Genomic DNA, 27,480 nt, shown 5'->3' with positions numbered 1-27,480 from the left:
CACAATAATAATAATAAATAATTAAATCAACCATGATTTTAAACTATATATTATCAATATTCATTATTCCAAACATGAGAAAGCATTCAGCAAACATAACTGGAATCGAGCAAAAGGACTCCAAATACCAACGGCCAAACCCGGAAGTTAAGTGCCAACTTTATTGACTCCAGCTGTAACGTAAATTACTTGGTTCAAACAAACATTCTAGTGTGACCGCACAAACGTGACGACTGTGCAAAAATAACTAAATAAAAGACATCACTGTTACAGAAAGGCTTTACACGCTATTTAAACTGCAGATCGCGAGCGCAACAAACCGTGATTGAAACTAACTGTGATGCCGCTCTTTATACATTGCGCTAACTGTTACCTGTTAGTGGCAGACCCGCCCCTCTTAAAGCACCAGAGTTAATCCATCAATATGGGTGTCCTTCGATGGAATTTATTAGATTCCTTCGTGATTTTTGCGGTCCTTATACAAGGGATTTGAGGCTGTAATCCCTCATTGTGTCCGAGGACGGGCAATCCGAGGCCAAGGCCAAGGCCAAGGACTTGACTCCCGAGGCCAACGCCGAGGACCAAGGACCGCCCCTCAGTCCTCGAGCTGTACCGCCCCTCAGTCCTTGAGCCGGTCCTCGAGGCCAAGTACCGGCTCGAGGAATAATAATGCACGCACGCTAAAAACACATTTTTAAAAAGTCAACGGAAGCAAAACTGAGTTCGGTTGTACTTTATTTCGCCATTTTACGCGTGCCTTTCGCGACCTCTTACATGCCCACCCTTCACTCATTGGCGACTGGTACCTGCGAGGGGCGTACATTTAGTATACACTCAGCATTATAAGGCGTCCTGTCCATTTTGCAGAAAATGTAAGACTTATAATGGCGCCTAACAGTCGTGAAAATACGGTAGTCATCGAGTATTTGAATAGTGCTTTGAGTAAACTGATTCATGCGTGATCGGCCAGGGGTGTGTGCGCGCGCGTGTGTGTGTGTTGTGTGTGTTTATTTATTGAGGATTTTCAGAAAAGTCCACTTTCATCTCTGGTTACAGAGTTACGTGGCCATATAAATAAAGCGGGTGGAGCTTCTCTGTGTTCGTCTGACAGCGATGGTGCGCTGAGGCATACTCCAGAGTTTAGCGGTGCATTGGTAGCGAGCGAACACACTGAAAATAAAACGTGGCCAGTGTTGTCATCGAACCAAGTGTAGTCATCCGAAATGATATCTACACAAAACCGTAGAGAGACTTCCGAGCAAGAAGGACCAACAGAATCAACATAGCCTAACTGCTGTGTTCAAAGCAAACTTGAGAAAAACGAACTATGCAACCATGGCTTAAATCCACTATCGGCGGAGTACTAGTTACCCTTAGATGCGCACTTTATAATGTTATATTGCTCGGTTTTGATTCCTTAAAAAGAACTGTTAAAGCAGCTGTTGTGTGACAAAATATTTTTTTCACTGTTGTTGATGGACAGTAATATTGTGTGAGAGATTATATGTGAATAACTGCTCCAAGTGAAAAATGTTCATGTAAAATTGAAAATCTAACTTGTTATTTCAGTAAATATTTGCATTTTGCATGTAGAAAACTGATTCATGATTCCATGTTGATGAGAGCATTAAAATGGAGAAAAATAGGACAAAAATTATAAAAGGAAAATCAGTAACAATAAAAAATGCGTGAGTCATCACGATTAATTTTTTGCGAATTTGAGTTAACTATGACAGTTGCGTTTTTCATTAGATTAAATATTTTAATCGTTTGACAGCTCTAACATATATAGAGCTGTATATATATATTTAAAAAAAAAATCCTCATCTCACCCCTCGGGTGGTGTCCGTCCCTCATTCAGCTCGGGTCCTCTACCAGAGGCCAGGAAGCTTGAGGGTTCTGCGCAGTATCCTTGCTGTTCCCAGCACTGCACATTTCTGGACTGAGATGTCCGATGTTGTTCCCGGGATCTGTTGCAACCACTCATCTAGTTTGGGGGTCACTGCCCCGAGTGCTCCGACCACCACAGGCACGACTGTCACCTTTACCTTCCAGGCTCTCTCCAGCTCCTCTCTTAGCCCTTGGTATTTCTCGAGTTTCTCATGTTCCTTCTTCCTGATGTTTCCATCACTTGGGACCGCTACATCCACTACAACGGATTTCCTCTGCCCTTTATCTATGATCACGATATCTGGTTGGTTCGCCATTACCATCTTGTCAGTCTGGATCTGGAAGTCCCACAGGATCTTCGCTCTGTCATTCTCCACCACCTTCGGAGGTCTTTCCCGTTTTGACCTTGGGGTTTCCAGTCCATACTCCGCACAGATGTTTCGGTAGACTATGCCATAAGGTAGACTATGCCATACCTGTTATGGCGTTCCATGTAGGCTTTCCCTGCCAGCATCTTACACCCTGCAGTTATGTGTTGGATCGTCTCAGGTGCCTCTTTGCACAACCTACACCTTGGGTCTTGTCTGGTGTGGTATATCTGGGCCTCGATGGCTCTGGTGCTCAAGGCCTGCTCCCGAGCAGCCAGGATGAGTGCCTCTGTGCTGTCCTTCAGGCCAGCCCTCTCTAGCCACTGATAGGACTTCTTGAGATCAGCCACTTCAGTTATGGTAAGGTGGTACATCCCGTGTAGGGGCTTGTCCTCCCATGATGGTCCCTCTTCCAGCGCCTCATCTTCTGTTCCCCATTGTCTGAGACTTTCTCTGAGTACGTCATCCGTTGGAGCCTTCTCCTTTATGTATTTATGGAACTTGGATGTTTCATCTTGGACAGTGGCTCTCACACTCACTAGTCCCCGGCCTTCTTCCTTTCGGCTTGTGTACAGTCTCAAGGTGCTGGATTTGGGATGGAACCCTCCATGCATGGTTAGGATCTTTCGGGTCTTAACGTCCGTGGTCTGAATCTCTTCCTTTGGCCACCTTATTATTCACTGGCAGGGCATAGCTGTTTATTGCCCAGGTCTTATTCTTGCCATTGAGCTGGCTTCTTAGGACTTGCCTCACTTGCTGGAGGTATTTGGCTGTAGCAGTTTTTCTTGTTGCCAGTTCGAGGTTGCTATTGGCTTGCGGTATACCGAGGTACTTGTAGCTGTCCTCAATGTCTGCTATTGTTCCTTCAGGGAGTGAGACCCCTTCAGTGTGGACTACCTTTCCTCTCTTAGTCACCATCCGACTACATTTCTCAAGCCCGAAAGGCATCCCGATGTCGCTGCTGTAGATCCTGGTTGTGTGGATCAGGAAATCTATGTCCCTTTCGCTCTTAGCATACAGCTTTATGTCATCCATGTAGAGGAGGTGACTGATTGTAGCTCCATTTCTGAGGCGGTATCCATAGCCTGTCTTGGTGATTACTTGGCTTAGGGGGTTCAGTCCGAAACAGAACAGCAGTGGGGAGAGTGCATCACCTTGGTATATGCCACATTTGATGAACACTTGGGTAAGTGGCTTGCCATTGGCTTCAAGTGTGGTTTTCCACATCCTCATCGAGTTCGCAGCGAAGGCTCTTAGGGTCCTGTTCACCTTATACAACTCCAAGCATTCAGTGATCCATGTATGTGGCATCGAGTCATAGGCTTTCTTGTAATCAATCCAAGCTGTGCACAGGTTGGTACGTCAGGACCTGCAGTCTTGTGCGACTGTTCTGTCAACCAGGAGCTGATGTTTGGCTCCTCTGGTATCTCTACCAATGCCCTTCTGCGCTTCGTTCATGTATTGATCCATGTGTCCACTTATCTTAGCCGCAATGATGCCTGACATGAGCTTCCATGTTGTGGAGAGACAGGTTATTGGCCGATAGTTGGATGGGGCTGCACCCTTCGAGGGATCCTTCATGATCAGGATCGTTTGCCCTTCGGTTCGGCATTCCGGGTGAGTCCCATCCCTCAACAGCTGGTTCATTTGTACTGCTAGGCGCTCATGGAGTGCTGTGAGTTTCTTTAGCCTGGAGGTGTGGACCATGTCCGGGCCTGGTGCTGTCCAGTTCTTCATATCTGAGACTCTTTCCTGTATGTCTGCCACTGTTATGGTAACTGGGTTCTGTTCAGGGAGGTTGCTGTGCTCCTCTCTCAGGGTCACCAGCCATTGTATACTCCTGTTATGTGCAACCTCCTTCTCCCATATGCCTTTCCAGTACCTTTCAGTTTCCAGTCTTGGTGGGTCAGCTCTGTTGTTAGGACCCTGCCACTGAGCGTACACTTTCGCAGGTTGTGTTGCAAACAGCCTGTTTATTCGTCTGGCCTCATTCTCTTTCGTGTACCACTTTAGGCGACTGGACAAGGCTTGGAGCCTTTGTTTGGCAGTTTCGAGTGCTTCAGGTATGGTCATCTGGATGTACCTCTCGGGTATTGGCCTTTTCATCACACCTCTCTGGGCCTCCGTCAATTGACTCACATCTTTCCGGGCCGCCTTGATCTTAGCCTCCAACCGTCTTTTCCATGGTGGGTAACGTATCTCATGGCTTCCATGGTTGCTCTTATAGCCCAGAGTCTCCAGGATCACTGATGCTGAAGCGTATATCAGCTCATTGGTTTCTGTGATCGTTACGGTAGGGATCGCCCTCAGTGCTGCATTCACACTTTCTATGAGACTTTCAGATGGTACTTCACATAGCCGTTGTAATCGGTTTCTAGGTTGCCCAGCTTTCATTCTCGCCATGATCTTAGCTTTCAGGTCAATTGCTGCCTCGCTCAGCTGGCCACCCAATCTCATCATCTGCATTCATTGTGGCTTGCCTCCCTATCTCTTGTATGACCTCCTCCTCTGATCTGGCAGCCTGGGGCCCTTCACCATGGAACCTGCGTTGTACCTCATCAATCTCAAGTTGTGACAGCATGGGATGAACAGGATGGGAAGAACTGCTGAGTTATAAATGCGCATCTTGGTCTTTTGGGACACTGAGTGGTGGCGCCAGAGGGGCCGCCACAGTGACTGCATTGCCGCGGCCGCAAGGGCGCGTCTGCGGTCAATCTCTGGCTTGAGATCGCCGCTGCTGGTAATAGTGGAGCCCAGGTAGATGATGGAATTGACAAATTGCACTTCGTCTGTGCCAAAGATGAGGTGGGAGGGGTTGGGTCCGTCACCGATATACATAAGTTTGGTTTTCTGCCAGCTTACTTGGAGGCCCAGCTTTGCTGCTTCTGTTTGGTATATGGAGAGAGCACTGCTGAGGTGTTGGAGGGAGTTGCTGAACAGGGTGGTGTCATCAGGGTATTCAAGGTCGGTCAGGTGGAAGTTGCCGAGCGACACGCCTGAGACTTGCTCCCGGACTCGGATCATAAGGTGGTCAATGACACAGTTAAATAGGTCAGGAGCGGCCACGCAGCCATATATTTTTTTTTTTTGCAGGAATTTTCAGGAAAGTCCACTTTCATCTCTGACACACGCGCATGCACACACACGCATACACACATGCACGCACGCACCCACATACACACACAAAATGATCCAACACCGACATCTCGGGCAAGGAATCCTTTTCACCAAACACTAATGAATGACACAATGACAAACAGGTGTGCCACCTGTTGGTCACAAACAGAACCACCCTAACAGAACTATTTTAATACTGGCAGTAAAAAAAAAAGAAGAAAAAAGTGTGCAATAGGCTAACAGTTTTTTGTGAAAACAGTGTGGACCATTTTTGCACACAACAAATAACAATTTTGAACAGCCTTAACAACTTTACACACACAACCGCCCTCCCCCCAAAAAACCTTTTTGTGTGTATTCACCCCCCTACTGCTTCTCCTCAAACTGCCCCCTGTTCGTGGGGTAATGCAATAGGGACATGTTCCCCTTGCAGAAGACCAGCTTGTCAAAGTTGGCACTGACCATGGCGGTCCTCTGGCTGGAGGATGTCGCCGGCCGTTGAAAAAAAACCCTCAACACAGTAGCGGATCATGGGAGTGGGTGTTGTATTTAATAAATAAATCCACCCACGCCTACCTGTGATCCACTGGTGTGTTTGAATGCCATACCTGTGGTTTGGTGTCAGAGATTTTCTCGGACAAAGTTAAAGAAATGACTCGGCACACAGGAAAATTGTCTTCAATATCGGCGGTAGCGGATCTCTGAGAGTGAACAACGGTTTAGTTGCTCCGATGATACACACTCGGCTACCTCTCCGCCGGTTCGAACTTTTATTGCAAAATACAAGAAAGACACTGCCCCAGAGATTTGCATAGCGCGCCCCCCTGTCCGGCCCCTCGGTAGTGATCTGATCTACCCGAATACACAAGTCACAGACTTTGCTGATGACAAATGTCCATCTGGGCGCGTCAGCTGTTCCCAAACTGTCTTTTGGTATTCAACTACTCTTTGCTCCCAATTTGTTTATTCCCACTCTGTGATTGAATTCAGCCTTCTTCCATCTGTTCGTCCCCCTTGCTTTGACGTGATTACTCAAGAAACGTCCGACACCGCTGCGTTGAGTATGTCCAGATATGTCCAAATTAACCGAAATTTTAAACATAATACAATTTTGTTCATAGATTTCTCTATCATTGGGTGACTTTTTATACTTTGCCCATTTCGTCCGAGCAGGGTGAAATAAACTTTTGGCTGCCTCGTGTCGGTGTCTAAAACGTACGTAGACGTCACATGCATACATGAATGAGAAGATAAGATATCCTTTATTTGTCCCACACTGGGGAAATTTACAGCCTACAGCAGCAAGAATGTGGGTAGAAAGAAGAAAAAACAAACAAATACCGTTCAATTAAGTGCAATGTAAATACAAAATGGATAAATTGCAGTGCTATTTACAATTGTTTTGCACATCATTAAATTATTATTATTATTATTATTGTGATTGTTTTTATCCAGCAGCCTGACAGCAGTCGGTACGAACGAGCGTCGATATCTCTCCTTCTTGCAGCGTGGGTATAACAGTCTCTGGCTGAAGGAGCTACCTAGTGCTGTCAGGGCGGGCTGGAGGTGGTGAGACGGACTGTCCATCATAGCTTTTAGCTTAGTTAGCATCCTTCTGTTGCCCACCTCCTCCAGAGTGTCAAGGGAGCAGCCCAGGACAGAACTGGCCTTCCTGACCAGTCGCTCCAGTCTCTTTCTGTCCCGGGCCGAGATGCTGCCTGACCAGCAGACAATGCCATAATGGATGGCCGAGGCCACCACCGAGTTCTAGAAAGTCTTAAGGAGCGACCCCTGAACCCCAAAAGACCTCCGTTTCCTGAGTAGGAAGAGGGCTCTGTCCTTTCCTAATCAGGGTGTCCGTGTTTGTAGACCAGTCCAGTTTGTTTTTCAGAAGAACACCTAGGTACTTGTAGGAGGTCACCCTCTCTTTGTCCATACCCTGGATGTTCATCAGTGCTGGTGAGGACTGTTTCCTGCAGAAATTCACAACCAACTCCTTAGTTTTCCTAGGGTTGATCTGGAGGAGATTCTGCTGGCACCAGTCCACAAAGTCCTTCGTCAGTCCCTTGTACACCCGATCGTCCCCCTCTGTAATGAGGCCAACAATCGCAGAGTCATCGGAGAACTTCTGAATGTGGCATTTTGGAGTGGCGTGTCTGAACTCCGAGGTGTAGCGGATGAACAGGAATGGAGCCAGAACAGTCCCCTGTGGCGCTCCAGTGCTGCAGAGAAGCCTGTCTGACTCACAGCTCTGCAACCTAACGTACTGCGCCCGGTTTGTGAGGTAGTCTATGATCCATGCCGTGAGATGGTGGTCCACTCCGGCGTTCTGCAGTTTTCCTCCCAGTAATTTGGGCTGGATGGTATTGAAGGCACTGGAGAAATCAAAGAACATGATTCTCACAGTGCTCCCAGCTTTCTCCAAGTGTGACAGCACTGAGTGGAGGAGGTAGATAATTGCGTCTATCACGCCGATGCCAGGCTGATAGGCAAACTGCAGCGGGTCCAGTGCCGAGCTCACCAGCGGTCGAAGGTGGTCGAGGACGAGTCTCTCCAGCGTCTTCATCAGGTGAGACGTCAGCGTCACCGGTCTGTAGCTGTTCAGCTCCTGGGGTGGGGTGGGGGGGTGGGGTCTTGGTCCCTGGGACGAAGTTTTCCACAGCTGTGGAGCTCTGCCCAGCTTCAGGCTCAGGTTGAACATGTGCTGGACAATGTCACACAGCTGGTCAGAACAGGTCCCGAGGAGCCGGGAACTGATCTTGTCTGGACCTGCTGCCTTCTTCACATTCATCTTCCTCATTTGGTTCCTCACCTGCTCTGTTGTGACGTACAGGCAGGAACCAGGTGACAGACTGGGTTGTTGAAATCTGGTCGAAAGAGGAGGGGGAGGAAAAGAAGTCCTCAGTGAGAGTGGTTGCAGTTGGTGGTTGGGGGAAGGGACAGGCGACTGGTCGAAACGGTTGTAAAAACGGTTGAGTCCATCTGCCCAGTCCTTGTCCTCCTCAGTCAATGTCTTTGGGCTGTCATGGCCTGAGATGATTTTCAGGCCCCTCCAGACACCAGTGACATTGCTGGCCTGTAATTTCATCCTGTATGTCTTCTTCCCCATCTCTGATCTTTCTTCTCAGCCGAATCTGCACGGCCTTCAGCTCCTCTCTGTTTCTAGACATAAAAGCTCTCTTCTTCTCCTTCAGGAGACTGTTCACGACAGTCATCAGGGCATCACACGCTGCACCACCATTAGCCGACGTCACAGCTATTACGTGTGAGAATTCCCTCGGTAGATAATGGGGCCTGAGGTTAATGGCTAGCAGCTCAATGTCCCGGCTGCAGAGTTTGTCTTTTATCGTGATATGCCCCGGATTGCACCATTTGTCGTTCACAAAAACAGCCAGTCCCCCACCTTTTCTCTTTCCACTCCATTCATTCCTCTCCGCACGTATGAGTTGGAAGCCTTCCAACTCGGCATGTGTGTCCGGAGTGATCGCCGTTAGCCACGACTCCGCGAGTAGCATTAGGCTAGCCTCACGGTACTCCCTTTGATGCTGCGTAAGTGCCGCCAGCTCATCCATCTTGTGAGGGAGCGATCTTACATTACCCATGATGACGGATGTGAGGACATGTCTGTACCTTCTCCTTGTGCGGCGGTCCTTCCCGGCTCGACACCCTCGTCTCCTCCTCTTCAACTCGCGTGGGATATCCGGTTTGTCACCGGCCAGTCGCCCGCTGTTAGCCCGCCATGCTAACAGCTGTTCCTTACTGTAAACAATGGAGTTGTGTGTGCTATCAGGATCTCCGTTCACAGGATATGTAAAAAGATAAAAGCAAATAAAGGAGATGAGCAGAAATGAAGCTGCCCCTCTGCCCCCGTAGGTTTGGGGTACAAAACCACACAAAACAAAATGGGAAGAAGAAATAAATAAAGTAAAAGGATGAAAAGAAACTCAAACAGGGATATGCGCAGCTGGAGAGGCAGCCACTCAGGGGGCACCATCATAAAAAAAAAAAAAAAACGTGCAGTCAATGTTACAAAAACAAATACATGAATGAGTCAGCAGACGCAGCCAAATAAAGTAAAACACACACACACACACACACACACACACACACACACACACACACACACTCACTCACTCACTCTTAACGGGCTGGATTGAATTCTTTACACCTGTTCAACTGTCAAGTGTCACGTCCCGTGTTTGCCAGCAGGGGGCAGGCTTTTCCTGCCTTCCGCCGACACACCTGTCACCCATTAGGGACTGATTACACAGGCTTTATCTTTGTGCTCGGGCAGTTGACTTACTGCCACGCCGTGCCAATTCTCTCGATTACTGTCCTAATCTATTCGTTGCCGTGTAGCCTTGTGGCTGTGATTGCGCGTCGTTAAATCTACTCTTATTAATTCCTATTGTTGCCAACTATATTCCTTGCCATTTTCTCGCAAGCGTTTTCTGTTTACTTCCTTTTATTCCTGGTCCTGATTTTGACCAGCGTTTTCTGTTTGTTGCTCCCGGACGGGTATTTTGTGTTTTGTATTAAAACTCATTTGTTCTCGGACCATATTTTCTTTGTCTGCTATTTCGGGGATCCACCTCATTATCTTGTTGTGCACGAAGCGATCATTTTATCGCTTCGGGCACAACGTGACAGAATACTCCGGCCACCATGGATCCCGCAGACTTAGAAAAAATTTTTTCCGCTCTGTCCTGCCGTGAGCAACAGTTGAGTCAGCAGGCCCAAGCCATTGCGGAAATCAGCCGCGCGGTTTCCATGCTGGCTCACAGGTTCGATGATTTCGAACCCCGTCTTGTACGGGTGGAGAAACGGAGAATACCTTTCCACGTAGTTCGTCCTGCCACCACTAAGGCATCCGCATCATTTCCTACTATGATGAGGGAGCCGTCGCTTCCACACCCCCCACGCTACGGGGGTGAGCACGGGCAGTGTGGGTACTTCCTCCACCAGTGCTCGCTCGTTTTCGACCAGCAACCTTCCCTCTATACTACTGACGCCGCGAAAGTGGCATATATTATGAGCCTGTTGACTGGTCCGGCGGCGTCATGGGCGATGGCGACAAGCGACGCGAAGCCGAGCCTCCGGTCTTCATTCCACGGCTTCGTGGCGGCGTTTCGCCGGGTGTTCCACCATCCCGTGCGGGGCAGAGAGGCTGAGGGCCGGCTACTTGAACTCCACCAGGGGAGGCGATCGGTGGCGGACTACTCCATCGAGTTACAGATTCTGGCCGCCCAGAGTGGCTACGGTGACCGGGCGCTGTGCGGACTGTTTCGTCGTGGATTAAACACCGAGCTCAAGGATGAGCTGGCGACTCGCGACCACAGCTCCAACCTGGAGGAGTTAATCGAGCTCTCCCTGCGATTGGACAACCGCCTGAGAGAGAGAAACCGGGAGCGGGGAGGTGATCGTTCTCCGTCCCGGTGTGCCACGTACTGCGGGGAGGAGCCGATGCAGCTGGGTGGCGAAAACGTTGGACCGGAGCAGAGACGGCGCCGATTCAACGATCGGGCTCGGTCTGACAGCTGTCAACGAGGACTTCATGCTGCTCCCAGCCGACCGGAACATTCCCCATCCTCGCCCTCCCAAAACTGTGAGTCCCGACTCCGCGCAGAGTCCCCCACGCCTCGGCGAACTGACTCCCGGCCGGGACACACCGGGAGACTGGAACTCGAGGACGAGATATTTGAGGGGTCCCGGTCGCGGCGGGTTCGGGCTCTGATAGACTCGGGGGCTGATGGTTGTTTTATGGATACCGACTTCGCCGCTGACCTGGGCTGTTATGTCGAGAAGTTGGCCGATAAAAAGCGGGTTTGTGATCTCGATGGACGCCTCCTGGGGGTCGTGACGCAAAGAACAGAACCACTAAAACTAAAATTATCCGGTAACCATGTTGAGCATCTACGGTTCTATTTAATGCAGTCTCGTAACGCTCCGGTTATTCTCGGCTTGCCCTGGCTCAGGACTCACAACCCCGTAATTTCCTGGGAGCGTCCGGCAATAGAGAGTTGGATCCGGAACTGTTATGAACGTTGTCTAGGATCAGCCGTAGGGCAGCACAAACGTGCCGGTGACGACATCCCCGAAACTATCTGCCTTGACGGAGTGCCAGACTGCTATCATGACTTGCGACAAGTGTTCAGCGAGGATCGCGCACGCTCCTTGCCCCCGCACCGACCTTACGATTGCGCCATAGACCTGCAGGCGGGCGCTCCGTTGCCAACCTCACGGCTGTATCAGGTGTCTAAACCCGAGCGCGAGGCACTCACGGAATACATCAACAGCTCGCTCGCTGCAGGTCTAATTAGACCATCGCGATCGCCGTTAGGTGCGGGGTTTTTCTTTGTTGAAAAGAAGGACAAATCCCTGCGACCGTGTGTGGACTATCGAGGTCTGAACGACATCACGGTAAAAAATAAGTATCCGCTACCGTTGCTAGACTCCGCCTTCGCCCCTTTACAGTCAGCCACAATCTTTTCAAAATTAGATTTACGCAGTGCCTACCACCTGGTTCGCATCCGGAAAGGTGACGAGTGGAAGACTGCTTTTAAGACCCCGCTCGGCCATTTTGAATATCTGGTTATGCCCTTCGGGCTGACAAATGCTCCCGCCGTTTTTCAGAATCTCATCAACGACGTGTTGAGAGACATGCTGAACATTTTCTGTTTCGTCTATCTCGACGATATTTTAATTTTTTCCCAATCAATTCAAGAACACAAGCGACACGTCAGACTGGTATTGCAGCGTTTATTAGAGAACAGGCTCTTCGTCAAGGCAGAGAAGTGTGAATTCCATGTACCTGTCATCTCCTTTCTGGGGTTTATTATTGAGCAGGGCAAGCTGAGAGCAGACCCCACCAAGACGGAGGCGGTGACGAACTGGCCAACACCGACTAACCGGAAGGAGTTGCAACGCTTCTTGGGGTTCGCTAACTTCTACCGTCGTTTTATTCGCGGCTACAGCCAAAAGGTACTTCCGTTGACCCGTCTGACGTCCACAAAAGTCCCATTCAAATGGGATTCGGCTGCGGGGTCGGCATTTTCTAGCTTAAAGGCCGCATTCACAAATCCCCCGGTATTGCACCATCCTAACCCGGACTTCCCGTTCGTCGTAGAGGTGGACGCCTCGGATTCAGGGGTCGGGGCTGTTCTGTCCCAGCGTTCCCCGGTCGACCAAAAATTGCACCCCTGCGCCTTTTTCTCTCGTCGACTCAGTACAGCAGAGTCCAACTACGACGTGGGCAATCGTGAACTGCTAGCTGTAATCGTCGCCCTACAGGAATGGCGCCACTGGCTCGAGGGGACTAAGGAACCGTTCACGGTCTACACCGACCACAAGAACCTGGAATATCTCCGCTCCGCTAAAAGACTCAACCCCCGTCAGGCCCGGTGGGCACTATTCTTAACCCGGTTTAACTTCATCCTCACATACTCTCCTGGCTCTAAGAACACCAAGCCCGATGCCCTTTCCCGTCTCCACGACCCCGTGGAGAGGGACCGGTCACCAGAGACCATCCTCCCGACCCGGTGCATCGTGGGGGCGTTGAGGTGGGTGATCGAACAGAAGATCCAGGAAGCCCTGGATGGTGTCCAGGTCCCGGCTGGATGCCCCACAGGGAGGTTGTTTGTACCCCCACCTCTGCGCTCGGAGGTGTTGCAGTGGGGGCACGGGTCCAAGGTGGCCTGCCATCCTGGGGTGAACCGGACTGTGCATCTCGTCACCCAGCGGTTCTGGTGGCCGGAGCTTCGGAGGGATGTGGTGGACTATATCAATGCCTGCTCCGCCTGCGCCTGCGGCAAGGTCTCACATAGGCCTCCGGCAGGACTGCTCCAGCCATTGCCCATCCCTCCTCGACCTTGGTCACACATCGCCCTGGATTTCGTCACGGGCCTTCCTCCATCCCGTGGGCGGTCGGTCCTCCTCACCATCGTGGACCGGTTCTCTAGGGCGGCTCATTTTGTTCCGCTGTCTAAGTTGCCGTCTGCACTGGAGACCGCCGACCTCCTAGTCCAACACGTCTTCCGTCTCCATGGGATCCCGATGGACATCGTCTCGGACCGGGGGCCCCAGTTCGTGTCCCGCGTATGGAAGCGGTTCTGCCGATCCCTCGGGGCCACGGTCAGTCTGACCTCGGGATACCACCCCCAGTCCAACGGACAAGCCGAGCGTGCCAACCAGGATCTGGGGGCGGCCCTCCGCTGTGTATGCCTGCGCAGTCCCTCCTCCTGGGTCGACCACCTACCGTGGGTGGAGTACGCACACAACACCCTCGTCTCTTCAGCCACTGGTAGGTCCCCCTTCATGTCGGCCTACGGGTATCAACCGCCGCTGTTCCCGTCCCAGGAAGGACAGGTGGAGGTCCCGTCTGTGCAGCATCACCTCAAGCGAGCCCACCGCGTATGGAAAGAGGCCCGAGCTGCATTGGCCCGCACGGCGACCCGGAACCAGCAGATCGCGGACCGTCGTCGGCGCCCGGCACCTACTTACGTGGTGGGGCAGGAGGTGTGGCTGGCTACGAGGGATCTCCGCCTGGCCGGCACGTCCGCGAAACTGGGGCCCCGATTCACTGGACCGTTCGTGGTCGAGTCCATCGTCAGCCCCGTCACGGTCAGGCTCCGGCTGCCGCCCGCCATGAAGGTTCACCCCGTGTTCCACGTTTCCCTGCTCAAACCAGTGGTTTCCAGTCCCTTGGCTCCGCCTCCCACTCCGCCCCCCCCTCCGCGGGTCGTCGACGGTGACCCGGTGTACACGGTTCGTGCCATCCTGGACTCTCGGCGCAGGGGTAAGGGGTTCCAGTATCTGGTCGACTGGGAGGGCTACGGGCCTGAGGATCGGCAATGGGTGCCCCGCTCCTGGATCCTTGATCCGTCCCTTCTGCGCGACTTCCACGCAGCTCATCCGACCAAGCCGGGTAGGCCGCCGGGAGGCGTCCGTTGAGGGGGGGGGTACTGTCACGTCCCGTGTTTGCCAGCAGGGGGCAGGCTTTTCCTGCCTTCCGCCGACACACCTGTCACCCATTAGGGACTGATTACACAGGCTTTATCTTTGTGCTCGGGCAGTTGACTTACTGCCGGAGTATTCCACGCCGTGCCAATTCTCTCGATTACTGTCCTAATCTATTCGTTGCCGTGTAGCCTTGTGGCTGTGATTGCGCGTCGTTAAATCTACTCTTATTAATTCCTATTGTTGCCAACTATATTCCTTGCCATTTTCTCGCAAGCGTTTTCTGTTTACTTCCTTTTATTCCTGGTCCTGATTTTGACCAGCGTTTTCTGTTTGTTGCTCCCGGACGGGTATTTTGTGTTTTGTATTAAAACTCATTTGTTCTCATCTTTTCTTTGTCTGCTATTTCGGGGATCCACCTCATTATCTTGTTGTGCACGAAGCGATCATTTTATCGCTTCGGGCACAACGTGACATCAAGATAGCATTTTGCTGCCAACACAACCATCGTCGGTCACCAGACTTCCTGGCGACATGTAAAGTTTTTGGGACAGAAGCCAAGTGCTCCTCCTCTTTTCTGGTTGAAGCAAAGTGAAGTCACTCTCCTGCATACAAACAGTGAACACACACGAGCGGCGCGTCACAACGCTTGGATTACACACGCCGGCTGGGTGTGTTTCTATCAGTCGTTAGTGAAACGGGCGTCCGTTAGTATTTGTCCCAGTTAGGGAAAATACGGAGACGGACGAAAAACCACTTCTATCCTTGCTTCATCCCTCCTTTTTAGAAAAAAACTCACCTCTCTCCTGTGTCTGTTCACAAACATACCCACCATTCCATCCCAGGGACGGACGACATGGAACTGACGGACAGACCGTTCAGTCTCATTGACAGCATCTCTGCTGGGTTCGACTACAGAACAGTTCCACTTTGCATCAGTTCATCTTAGATGAGTGCCACCCCAAAGAAGGCATTTCTGGGTGTTGTTGAAAAATGTCTTTTGCTTTGCTGAAGTAGACATTTAATTTGCATTACGGATGTAGCGCCAAACTGTATTTTCTGACATTTTCAACACAACTGGCGGAAACACTTTACTGCTTCAAGAACCTTTATTATCCGGACGCTAACTTGATGCTTGTATGTATGCTCAAACTCATGTGTGACTCCATTCTTGGAATAATGTACATTTTTAGAACTATGTTCCATCCATGATGTCGATGATATTTACTATATTTAAAAGTATTTTCCTCCATCCTAATCAAAATGATCTTTTGTCTGGTTATTTGGATGCATGGTCACTGACAGTACAACATGTCCCCTAGGTGCAATGTCTGTGTAGGAATTCCACAGTGACCAGGCTGATGTACGCTTGGATCCTGCTGCTTGGGACCATCGTCTCCTGCATCATGCTGTCACCAGGGGCGGATAAGCTGCTTAGACGGGTATGAGTTTGTGAAAGCAGTTAGCCAACAAAAAACATTTCTGTCATGTTATTAAGTCATTAAAAAACATTACCATCCTTACTATAACTGTACATGTGTGTGGAAATATCCATCCAACTATCCATTTTCCGAACCGCTTAATCCACACTAGGGTTGCGGGGGTGCTGGAGCCTATCCCAGCCATCTTCGGGCAGTAGGCGGAGGACATCCTGAACCGGTCGCCAGCCAATTGTATGGCATGTGTGGAAATATTTGACCAAAAATGCGATGTGGAGGGAAGGGTTAAATGTTTTCTGTGGGGCGAAAATGCCACTGTGTATTCCATACGGGTGTACCAATAACTACGCTTCAAATGCTTTACATTTCCTCATGTTACCTTTCCTTCCTAAAATTAAATGTTTATTACCTGTCATTTGTTTAGATACCAGGCTTCTGTGCAGATGGGGCCGGCTCACCTCTACCTGGCATACAAGCTGATTTCAACTGTGAAAATTTAATTGGGTACAAGGCAGTTTACCGTGTTTGCTTTGGAATGAGTATGTGGTTCATTTGGTTTTCCATTCTTATGGTTAACGTAAAGAGCAGCAGAGACCCCCGTGCTACAATCCACAATGGGTGAGTCCACATTAAGATAAGATATCCTTTATTTGTCCCACACTAGGGAAATTTACAGCCTCCAGCAGCAAGAATGTAGGTAGAAAGAAGAAAGAAGAAAAAAACAACAACAAACACCGTTCAATTAAGTGCAATGTAAACACAAAATGGATGAATCGCAGTCCTATTTACAATTGTCTTTCACATCATTTAATTATTATTATTATTATTATTATTATTGTTATTTTTATTCAGCAGCCTGACAGCAGTCGGTAGGAACGAGCGTCGGTATCTCTCCTTCTTGCAGCGCGGGTGTAACAGTCTCTGGCTGAAGGAGCTACCAAGTGCTGTCAGGGTGGACTGGAGGGGGTGGGAGGGACTGGCCATCATAGCTTTTAGGTTAGTTAGCATCCTTCTGTTGCCCACTTCCTCCAGAGTGTCAAGGGAGCAACCCAGGACAGAACTGGCCTTCCTGACCAGTCGCTCCAGTCTCTTTCTGTCCCGGGCTGAGATGCTGCAGACAATGTCATAATGGATGGCCGAGGCCACCACCGAGTTATAGAAAGTCTTAAGGAGCGACCCCTGAACCCCAGAAGATCTCAGTTTCCTGAGTAGGAAGAGTCGGACTCTGTCCTTTCCTAATCAGGGTGTCCGTGTTTGTAGACCAGTCCAGTTTGTTGTTCAGAAGAACACCAAGGTACTTGTAGGAGGTCACCCTCTCTATGTCCATACCCTGGATGTTCATCGGTACTGGTGAGGACTGTTTCCTGCAGAAATCCACAACCAACTCCTTAGTTTTCCTAGGGATTAATACACCTATTAAAGAGTGAGAGTCCTAGCCCTGGCAAAAATTATGAAATCACAGTCTGAGGATGTTCATTCAGCTGTTTGAATTTGTAGAAAAAAAGCAGATCACCATTACAACACAAAACTTAACAAATGGAAACTTTTGGGCTTTAAAGATATAAACAGCCATCTCCCCAATGCCTTTACCTGACGTGCAGCTCCATAATCATCAATGACTGGAAATTTGCATGTTTTCTTCAGGCAGTTGTCTTCTTCAATCTCATTGCAACGGCACCAAACAAAGGTTCCAATATCATCACTTTGTCCAATACAGATTCATGATTTGTCAATCAATTACTTTCATCCAGTCATCCACAATTCACGATTGCTTTTCCTTAGCCCTTTTTTTTCTGTTGAGGTTTTCATGATGCTTCTTGTTTGCGATGCAGTTAGTTTTCAGTCTTGATGCTTTGATGTCTTCCTTCATCTCCCAGTATGCTTGCCTTTAAAAACCTTCCCTAATTGTTTGCACTTGCTCCAGATTCTAGACACCACTGACTGTGAACAAACAACATATTTTGCCGCAGGGCATGATATTTTCCCTTCAGGAAGTTTGGTAATTTTCTTTGTTTCAATGACATCTCTCATGAATGAGCCTTGACTCATGTCAGTCCACTTGGTGCAACAGCTCTCCAAGATATGATCTCTCTTGTTTAACTGCAGACTAATTGACAGATTCAATCCGATGCAGGTGTTTTGGGAATTGAAATTTGAAAGGATTTTATTTTTCCTTCAGAATCGAGTGATGACATATTTTTTTTCCCTGCGTTTGGTCTAAAAATGTCACTGTTACTGACTACCATAACATTTTTTTCTTGATTTAATTTTGGCATTTTTTTAAAGCTAGAATGTTGACATTTGAAATGACTATAGTTTGGTGTCATGTCTACGGTCTGCTTTTTTTCTCAACTCAAACAGCTGAATGAAGATCCTCTTGAGACTGGTGATTCCATAATTTATGCCAGGGGTTGTACATGTTGTTGCTCTTAGCCTTTTAATGTGCTGTTTACGGCATATCGGGCTTTATTCTGTACGCAAGCTGCCATTTCTTAAGAATGAACAATAAAAACAACTAGAGCTGCGAGAAGCTATCAAGGGCCCTCCCAACCCTGGCCACATCGGGTACTTGCACATTTGTTACAATATGACCTCTGTAAAATGGTGCCAAATTCCAAAGTAATTAATTTATGATGCCTTTTGTAACACACTCGGAGGGCTAAAAATTGATACATTATTCATGCACTTGAACATTCACACTCTCGTGGCAGTAGCCACAATTGCACTGGGGCAGGCTGACAGGTGTGCGGCTGCCTGTGTGCACCGAGAGCACTTGCGACCACCATCAAACATTCACACCCAGCCGTAGACCAGTGTAAGTGGCATTGGACATAAGGTGGGTGAGTGTCTTGCCACACTGATACGATGACGCATGAATCAGACAGAAGGGAATCCAACAGTGGACCCTCCGGTTACTGGATGACCCGTTCGACCTCTGATCCATCGGATGGCCAAAGAATTTCTGATCTTCTGAGCTTTTGTAACAACTTAATTTTTCCTCCACCTAAGTTGTGCCCCAGTGAAAAACATGCAGAATACTGAGGCCCATGCTAAGCCTCTTCAATCTGCAAGACAAGTGGAACAGATGTTGTTGTGCATCCACGTCCTGATCAGCATTAGTATGGGAGACAGAGCCTTTGCTGGCACTGCCCCAAACCTTTGAAACATATTCCCACAACCAATCGGAGATTCAGACTTTTAAGAAAACTTCCAAATCCCTCCTTAAAACCCACCTGTTTATACAAGTGTTTCTTCAACTCTGTTGTCTGTAATTATCGTACTGCCTCTTCTTATTGTTGTTTGTACTTTGTAAAGTGTCTTTGAGTGTACAAAAAAGCATTACATTAATCAAATTATTTGTATCAAGCTGATTCTTACCCAACAATGAGGTTGTGTTACAGTTAGTTGATAAAATAATTAATTACCGGTACCGTATTTTCACGACCATTCGGCGCACCGTATGGTTGGGCAAAGTCTCATGAATGGGTGCTATTTCTGTATTTTACACATAGACAAAACGCACTGTATTATTGGGCGCAGTTTAAAGTGGTAAAACATACGACAGCTTAAACATACGGCATGCATGCGCGCACGCTAAAAACACGTTAGCTTGAAGCATACGGTAGCATGCCAAGACATACAGATACAAGCTAAACACGTTTTTAAAAAGGCAACGGAAGCAAAACTGAGTTCCGTTGTATTTTATTTAGCCATCGTACAATGTACTCACATTTTTCGATCAATCATCACCCAGAAATCCATCAAAGTCCTCATCCTCTGTATCAGAATTGAACAATTGTGCAAGTACCGGTAATCCATCAAAAACGCTGTGTTCCCTCTCGTTGTCAGAGTCACTCTCATTGCCATGTGGCTCAACAAAGATGATGCTGGCTTTGCCAAAAAGTCTAACAACAGTGTAAGCTGACACGTTTGTCCAAGCAGCCACAATCCATTCACAAATTGTGGCGTAACTCGCCCAGCGCTGCCTCTCACTCTTTGTAAAGTTGTGTTTGCCATCGATCATCCATTGTTCCCATGCCGTTCGCAACTTTACTCTGAACGCCCGGTCGAGACTTTACTTTGAACGCCCGGTTGATGCTGATGTCCAGCGGTTGTGTCACGGTTATGTTTCAGTCTGGCCAGCAGGTGGCATGAGCGGATGTCTGTGCACACCTGCTGCCAATCTATGATTAGTACACTCTGTATTTAAGGACCCCGTTGCTGTGCACCTGTTGCTGGAGTATTGCATTTGCCTTGCTGCTTCCTTGCTCATAGACTGCTTTTGCTATAGACCTCGTCGTGTTTCGCTTTTTGAACTCTCGGTACCAAGTATTTCGTAAGTATGGTTTTTAGTTTGTGATTTGGCTTTCGCTTGCGTGTAGTTGTTACATTGTTTTTTGTTTGCCTTCGCGGCTCTTATTTTCCCCCCTTGCCTTTTGGGCAAGCGCTTTTTGTTATTCGTTTTTGTGCCCTCTGGTCCTTGTTTTGACCAGCACTTTATGTTACTACTTTGTCGGTGCGAATTTTGTATATTAAACCCTTTTTGCTACAGAGACCTTGTTTGGTGTCTGCACTTCTGGGATCCAAACTTTATTTCGGCTTGCCCGAACGTGACAGGTTGGAGTTCTTTAGTCAAGCCTCCGGGAATAACTGCAACCTCAGAGTTCATTTGCTTGTCTTGGTTTTTCACCGCTGCTGTGAGATGGGCACGCATGCCAAAAGCATAACCGATGGCTTGAAGTTCGAACTGAGCTTCGTAGGCGTGTCTCTTTGTAGAATTTATTTTCGGGGGTTCTTAGAAACCAAAACCAAAGTTGTTTTGCAACAATGCACATAGCCACACTCTATACAGGTGTTGGTACCTGCTTGGGGCGTCCCTTTAGCGTCCACTTACACGCCCACCCTTCACTCACTGGCGGACTTCTTCGCCGCATGCCTGTCCCCTCTCATGTCTGCCTTTTCTCTCTCTCCATATATCTGTATATATACAAGCCCACCCTTCACTGATTGGCCGACTTCTTTGCCGCATGCCTGTCCACAGTCACTTCCGCCTTTTCTCTACATAAACAGCGTGTCGGCTGTCAGTCAGGTTTTGGAACTCAGCGCACACACAAGACGCTCCGCATCATAAGGCGTCCTGTCCATTTTGGAGAAAATTTAAGACTTTTAATGGCACCTTATAGTCGTGAAAATACGGTACATGACTTTTTTTGCTTAGAATGGAATGGCTGCTTTGCATTTTTCCATATTTTATTCCAAGAAATGTCTTCCTCTTTAGCAAATGTAGGTTTCTAATGCGTTTCATGGCACAAGTCTCCAATGAGTGAATGGTGCTTTAATTCAATAATATATTAGATGTTTTCACAATATTTTTGCCAGACAAGTTGTAGCCAATGTTGATACTGTTGTGAAATCTGCCATTGCCATTTTTTCCTGCAGATTTTGGTTCTTTAAAATTCTTGGCCTGTTGCTAGTTACAGCGGGTTCCTTTTACATCCCAGATGGTAACTTTACGTATGGTAAGACCGTAATTTGTCAATTACAAAAATGAATACTTCCAAAGATATCTTTTTTAAAAGACTTGATGTCTCATATTTCTTTGTTGTTTTAGCTTGTTTTGTTGTGGGCTCTGCTGGTGGATTTTTCTTCATTCTGATCCAAGTCATCCTGCTGGTTGACTTTGCCCACTCATGGAATGAGTCCTGGATGGACAAAATGGAGAAAAATAACTCAATGGTCTGGTATGCAGGTTAGTGTTTCTGGAGACATCTGTGTAAATGTTGATGTTCCCAAGAAAAAAATTATCATATACCTAAATGATTATTTCCCTCTTTTACAGCTTTGGTGTTGGTCACAATCATGAACTACCTCCTATCATTCATTGCTATCGTACTGTTCTACATCTTCTACACTAAACCTGATGCTTGCTCCATCAACAAGTTCTTCATTAGCTTCAACGTGTTACTTTGCTTTGGAGCATCTCTCATCTCTGTGCTGCGTAAAGTACAGGTACATAAATAGGTGTTAAAAAATATTTGGCCCCTGCCTAATTTCAGGGCCATTATGCATAGCATGGTAGTGATGTTCTTGTCGCTGCCATTCTACTTCAAGACCTGGACGACTTGCTTTGATTAATGGAACAATGATTTCCATTAACCATCCACCAGAAAACCCTGCCGGCAAAGTTTGTTCCCTCAAGGTCAAGTGCACTTAGGTTATGTAGCAGGACAAAGACACATACCAGCAAATCCACTTCAGATAGGCTGAAAAAAACAATAATAATAACAATTTGGGGTGGCCAAATGACATTTAATGTGTGTGGTATATGACCTGGAATGGTTAAGTACATGCTTGAAAATTCTGTAATATGTCGATCCATTTCCCATCCATTTTCCAATCCGCTTTATCCTCACGAGGGTTGTGGGCGTGCTGGAGCCTATCCCAGCTGTCTTGGGGCAATAGGCGGGGACACCCTGAATCGGTTGCCAGCCAATTGCAGGGCATACAGAGACGAACAACCATCCGCGCTCACACTCACACCTAGGTACAATTTAGAGTCTTCCATTAACCTGCCACGCATGTTTTTGGAATGTGGGAGGAAACCGGAGTACCTGTTGAAAACCCACGCAGGCCCGGGGAGAACATGCAAACTCCACACAGAAAGTCGGAAATGAAACCCTGCACCTCTGCACTGTGAGACAGACGTGCTAACCAGTCGACCGCAGTCCCCCTCTATTATTCCTATTGAATCCAAAATACGAAACCTGTGGAAGTTGTTGTGGTCTGGTGATCTGAAAACATTGAAGTGTAATATGCACAAAAACACTGAAATGAAGAAGGGGGGTAAATAGCTTGGAAGCGCCCTTCCCCTTTCTTCAGCCAAACTTAAAATGTCAGAAACTCGTTTGGAATCCCATAAATGTACTTAAATGGTCTTGGTTCATTCCTGAACTTGCTGAAAAAGGTGATTACTAAATGGAGGAAAAACAAATCATTTTGGGTAAAATATGTTTGATTGAAATTTACTGTTACATACATTGCTTGTCATTTGAGTCATCTGTTAAATTGAATTATACAGTTATTCCTCATTTTTACACACAAGAAACCAGTTTAATATGCAAATGAAAATTAAATTTTTCCCTTTTCTTTTTTTTAATTTTTGCTTTCCCAGGAGTATCAGCCTTACTCTGGTCTGCTCCAATCCTCCATCATCACCCTCTACACCACATTTCTAACCTGGTCTGCCATGAGCAATGAGCCAGGTAAGAACGATTGCTGGCAAGAGGTTAGATTCCTAAATTACGGCTATGTTGTAAATGATGTTGTTTTTTTTTTTTAAATCAATCTATTTGGCACGGGAGTGTTTGCCTTTTCGTGTCTTCAGTCCCTGAACAACTTCACTGACAATCGCCAAACCACTGCATGAGAAGAACAACACTGTAGGTGTCTGGCAGACACATGCACACAAAGACCTCTGGTGGTGCATCAGCATCTATGCTTTTGCCCTGGTTGAAAAAACGTGCCCTTTTTGCTGCAGTCCATTTTTTGGCTTCTTTTTTCCCCCCCTTAATTTTTTTTTATACAGTGATCCCTCGCTCTTACCGCGGGTTCACTTTCCACGGCTTCACTGTTTCACAGATTTTTTTTTTTGTGCAGTTTTTTTAATGCTTTTTAAAAGTGAATTGCGTTCTGCATCCTGATTGGCTAAGGCACTGACCGACGTGAACAGTCTCCACACCTCGTCTTTGTACAGCTTGCCAAATTTACCTTTGCAAATTTTTGGTTTTTGGTTTTGTTGGAGGGGATCAAGCAGGGGGAAGCGTGTTGTTGTGGACACGTCGGGATCCTTTCACCGTTCTCCACTTCCCCAGGGCCTCCGCGTGTTTGTTTGATTCGGGCTGAGTTGATGTGCGAAAATCAGAGGCTGTAAATGGAGAAGTTCTTGCAAGATGTTTTACTGAACGTTCAGGGCACAAGTGTGAAACAACACAAATCGATTCGGGCTCCTGTGAGTCTCAGATTTCATCAGGAAGCCCCGAGCAACTACAGCCACACGTATACATAGGCATAGTATGTTAATTATATTAATTAGGGGCAGGCAGTCCTTCCCCTTATGTAAAAATCGGAGACAAAGTAAGTCAAGCAAAGTTCGATCTTGGCATTTTGACAAAGTACAGACTGTCATGTTCCGTATTCGGCAGCAGGTGGCACGCATTCCCTTCTGCCGGCTACACACCTGCTGCTTATTTCCCACTGATTACACCTGCTATATCTAGGCGCTCCGTTTGACCCATTGCCAGAGTATTTACATGCCGTGCCACTGCTGTTGCCCATAACACTAAAATCATTGTTCGATACCATTCGCGTAGTTACATTTTCATCGTCCCAAGGGGATCTTTATATATTCGTGCGTGAACTAGCACTTGTATTAACATACGTTCCTTGCCGTTTTTTGCAAGCGTTTTCTGTTGTCGCGTTCTTTATTTCCTGGTGCTCGTTTTGCCCAGCGTTTTCTGTTATTTATTAGGCGGGATTTTTGTTTATAATAAATACTATTGTTTTGACAGAGTCCTTGTCGGTGCCTGCTATTTTCGGGGATCCGTTCACTTTCACTTTCTCCGTTACGTACGAAGCCGTTCCTTTTCCCTGCTTCGTGCGTAACGTGACACAGACCATTTCTGCTGTGCACAAATTTTCGAGACGAGTTCCTCCCGAGACGAGTTGACCCGAGTCCCGAGTCCCGAGACGAGTTGACAGCCCTCAGGAACTCTCCCGAGGTGGGGGACGCAAAAGAAGGCACTTGGGGGCTGTTAATCACTCAAGGGGAAAGAGGACCCTAACTTCACACTACATTCTTTGTTTTAAGTAGCGGATGTTCAGAACAGAGACCTAATAGTCAAAGTCGACCTGTCTATGATACAAAGTTTTAAGCTAAACATATAACATATATAAGTGATAACTTCAGTTTCATTGTATCAGTGGCGGATGCTGGCCTGTCAAGGAGGACAAGCTCATTTTCAGACTACATCATAAAATGTGTCCGTTTATTTATATGTGAATTATACTCTGTTCGTTTTCAAAAAAAGGAAAAGGAAAAGGATGCCTTCACCATAAGATCATTGGCTCATTTTGCTGTCAATCAAAAAGAGATTCAGCCTCAGACAGATCATCCAATCATCATGCAGAAAAGCTGAGCTTCCTGGCCAACCTATAAATGCCCACTGTCCATAGACTCCCAGAGACGCTGAGCGTCCAATGGGCGGGACAAAACCAGCATTTATAGAGTCGTTTCAATGCATTGGGAGAACGGGCTCTGAACTCTCGAGACGCCCAGCGTCCACGCTGGAGACGCTCGGCGTCCACACAGTAAAGCACAGTGAAGCTGCGAGAATGAATGGGAAGAGAGTCGTGTCGTAAAAAGAAGCTGATTCGGAACAAAAGTTGAGCGCGTTGGACCGCATATTTAGTCAATGACGTGCACACAATTGTACGTCCACACATATTTGATCACTTACTTTTTGACATTTTAGGGGAAGCTGAGCTTCCCTTGCAGTCTTAGAGCAATCGCCTCTGCATTGTATACATAGTTCAGTACTGTATAATAACTGAAAAAAAAGCTGGCTATCAAGTACCAAGTACAACTTTATTGTCAAAAAAAATATTGTGAAACATCCAGCACATTTGAAATTTCGTTCTTCTCACATTTTTTTGCTTTTTTTTAAAATAAATCCTACTTCACGGGTTTCACTTCTTTTTGGAACGTAACCCCTGCGTTAAACGAGGGATTACTGTACATGCATACAGTAAAACCTTGGTTTTCAAACGTCTCCGTTCTCAACCAAATCGTTTTTTCACCAAAAATTTCGAGTTTTTCTAATGCCTCGGATGACGACTGAAAATCAGTTTTCGACCAAACTGAGCGCACTTGAATGTGACACTTGACTCCTCTCGCGTTCCTTACACGAGGAAGTGACGCTTCCTCGGGTAGACGAGGGTTCCATTGTGAGCAGACGTGTTCAAGAAAGATTTTTTTTTTTTAAAGAGCGTGGTTTTGGTTTTCGAACAGCCTTCTGGAACAGATTATGGTCGAAAACCGAGGTATGACTGTAAATAAATCCTCGTCTCACCCCTCAGGTGGTGTCCGTTCCTCATTCAGCTCGGGTCCTCTAACAGAGGCCAGGAAGCTTGAGGGTTCTCCACAGTATCCTTGCTGTTCCCAGCACTGCACATTTCTGGACTGAGATGTCCGATGTTGTTCCCGGGATCTGTTGCAACCACTCATCCAGTTTGGGGGTCACTGCCCCGAGTGCTCTGACCACCACAGGCACGTCTGTCACCTTTACCTTCCAGGCTCTCTTCAGCTCCTCTCTGAGCCCTTGGTATTTCTCGAGTTTCTCGTGTTCCTTCTTTCTGATGTTTCCATCACTTGGGACCGCTACATCCACTACAACGGCTTTCCTCTGCCCTTTATCTATGATCACGATATCTGGTTGTCCCACAGGATTTTCGCTCTGTCATTCTCCACCACCTTCGGAGGTGTTTCCCATTTTGACCTTGGGGTTTCCAGTCCATACTCTGCACAGATGTTTCGGTATACAATGCCAGCCACCTGGTTATGGCGTTCCATGTAGGCTTTCCCTGCCAGCATCTTACACCCTGCAGTTATGTGTTGGATCGTCACAGGTGTCTCTTTGCACAACCTACACCTTGGGTCTTGTCTGGTGTGGTATATCTGGGCCTCGATGGCTCTGGTGCTGAAGGCCTGCTCCTGAGCAGCCAGGATGAGTGCCTCTGTGCTGTCCTTCAGGCCAGCCCTCTCTAGCCACTGATAGGACTTCTTGATATCGGCCACTTCAGTTATGGTCCGGTGGTACATCCCGTGTAGGAACTTGTCCTCCCATGATGGTCCCTCTTCCAGCGCCTCATCCTCTGTTCCCCATTGTCTGAGACATTCTCTAAGTCTTCCATTCTAGCCTTCTCCTTGATATATTCATGGAGCTTGGATGTTTCATCCTGGACAGTGGCTCTTACACTCACTAGTCCCTCCTTCCTTTCGGCTTGCGTACAGTCTCAGGGTGCTGGATTTGGGATGGAACCCTCCATGCATGGTTAGGAGCTTTCGGGTCTGAACGTCCGTGGTCTGAATCTCTACCTTTGGCCACCTTATTATTCCTGCAGGGTATCTGATCACTGGCAGGGCATAGCTGTTTATTGCCCGGGTCTTATTCTTGCCATTGAGCTGGCTTCTTAGGACTTGCCTCACTCGCTGGAGGTATTTGCCCGTAGCTGCTTTCCTTGTTGCCAGTTCGAGGTTGCCATTGGCTTGTGATATACCGAGGTACTTGTAGCTGTCCTCAATGTCTGCTATTGTTCCTTCAGGGAGTGAGACCCCTTCAGTGCGGACTACCTTTCCTCTCTTAGTCACCATCCGACTACATTTCTCAAGCCCGAATGAGAGCTTGAGAAATATATATAATACACTACATATATTTATTTCTACATATAAATTAAAAACGCAACCGTCATAATTAACTCAAATGAACTAAAAAATTAATCGTGATTACTCACGCATTTTTTATCGTTTCTGAATTTCCTTTTATATTTTTTTGTCCTATTTTTTTCCCTGTTTTAATGTTCTCATCAACATGGAATCATGAATCAGTTTTCTACGTGCAAAATGCAAATATTTACTGAAATAACAATTTCAATTT

The 27,480-nt window shown here is 47.5% G+C and overlaps 2 protein-coding genes across 5 annotated transcripts in view; one reads left to right on the top strand and one right to left on the bottom strand.

Annotated features, from left to right (window-relative positions):
• The window catches only part of si:ch73-267c23.10 (serine incorporator 3), an 84,258-nt gene that overhangs the window by 17,377 nt on the left and 39,401 nt on the right, over window positions 1-27,480 (top strand). For 2 of the 4 annotated variants that reach the window (XM_052075178.1, XM_052075182.1), the window contains exons 2-7: window positions 15,653-15,772; window positions 16,194-16,387; window positions 21,209-21,288; window positions 21,381-21,518; window positions 21,609-21,778; window positions 22,941-23,031. In XM_052075178.1, coding sequence (XP_051931138.1) covers window positions 15,653-15,772; window positions 16,194-16,387; window positions 21,209-21,288; window positions 21,381-21,518; window positions 21,609-21,778; window positions 22,941-23,031 — 793 coding nt within the window. The remainder of the gene's footprint in view (window positions 1-15,652; window positions 15,773-16,193; window positions 16,388-21,208; window positions 21,289-21,380; window positions 21,519-21,608; window positions 21,779-22,940; window positions 23,032-27,480) is intronic. The other 2 variants (XM_052075179.1, XM_052075180.1) reach the window with 2 other exon arrangements.
• Window positions 921-27,480, bottom strand: LOC127607143 (uncharacterized). The gene is made up of 2 exons (XM_052075269.1): window positions 26,932-27,480; window positions 921-2,927 (listed from the first exon to the last, which is right to left on the bottom strand). The coding sequence occupies exons 1-2, from the start codon at window positions 27,195-27,197 to the stop codon at window positions 2,339-2,341; spliced, it is 855 nt and encodes a 284-aa protein (XP_051931229.1). The 5' UTR covers window positions 27,198-27,480; the 3' UTR covers window positions 921-2,338.

This window comes from Hippocampus zosterae, chromosome 9 (genome assembly GCF_025434085.1).
Source record: "Hippocampus zosterae strain Florida chromosome 9, ASM2543408v3, whole genome shotgun sequence".
Taxonomy (NCBI): Eukaryota; Metazoa; Chordata; class Actinopteri; order Syngnathiformes; family Syngnathidae; genus Hippocampus; species Hippocampus zosterae.
This window is presented reverse-complemented; position numbering and strand designations above follow the sequence as displayed.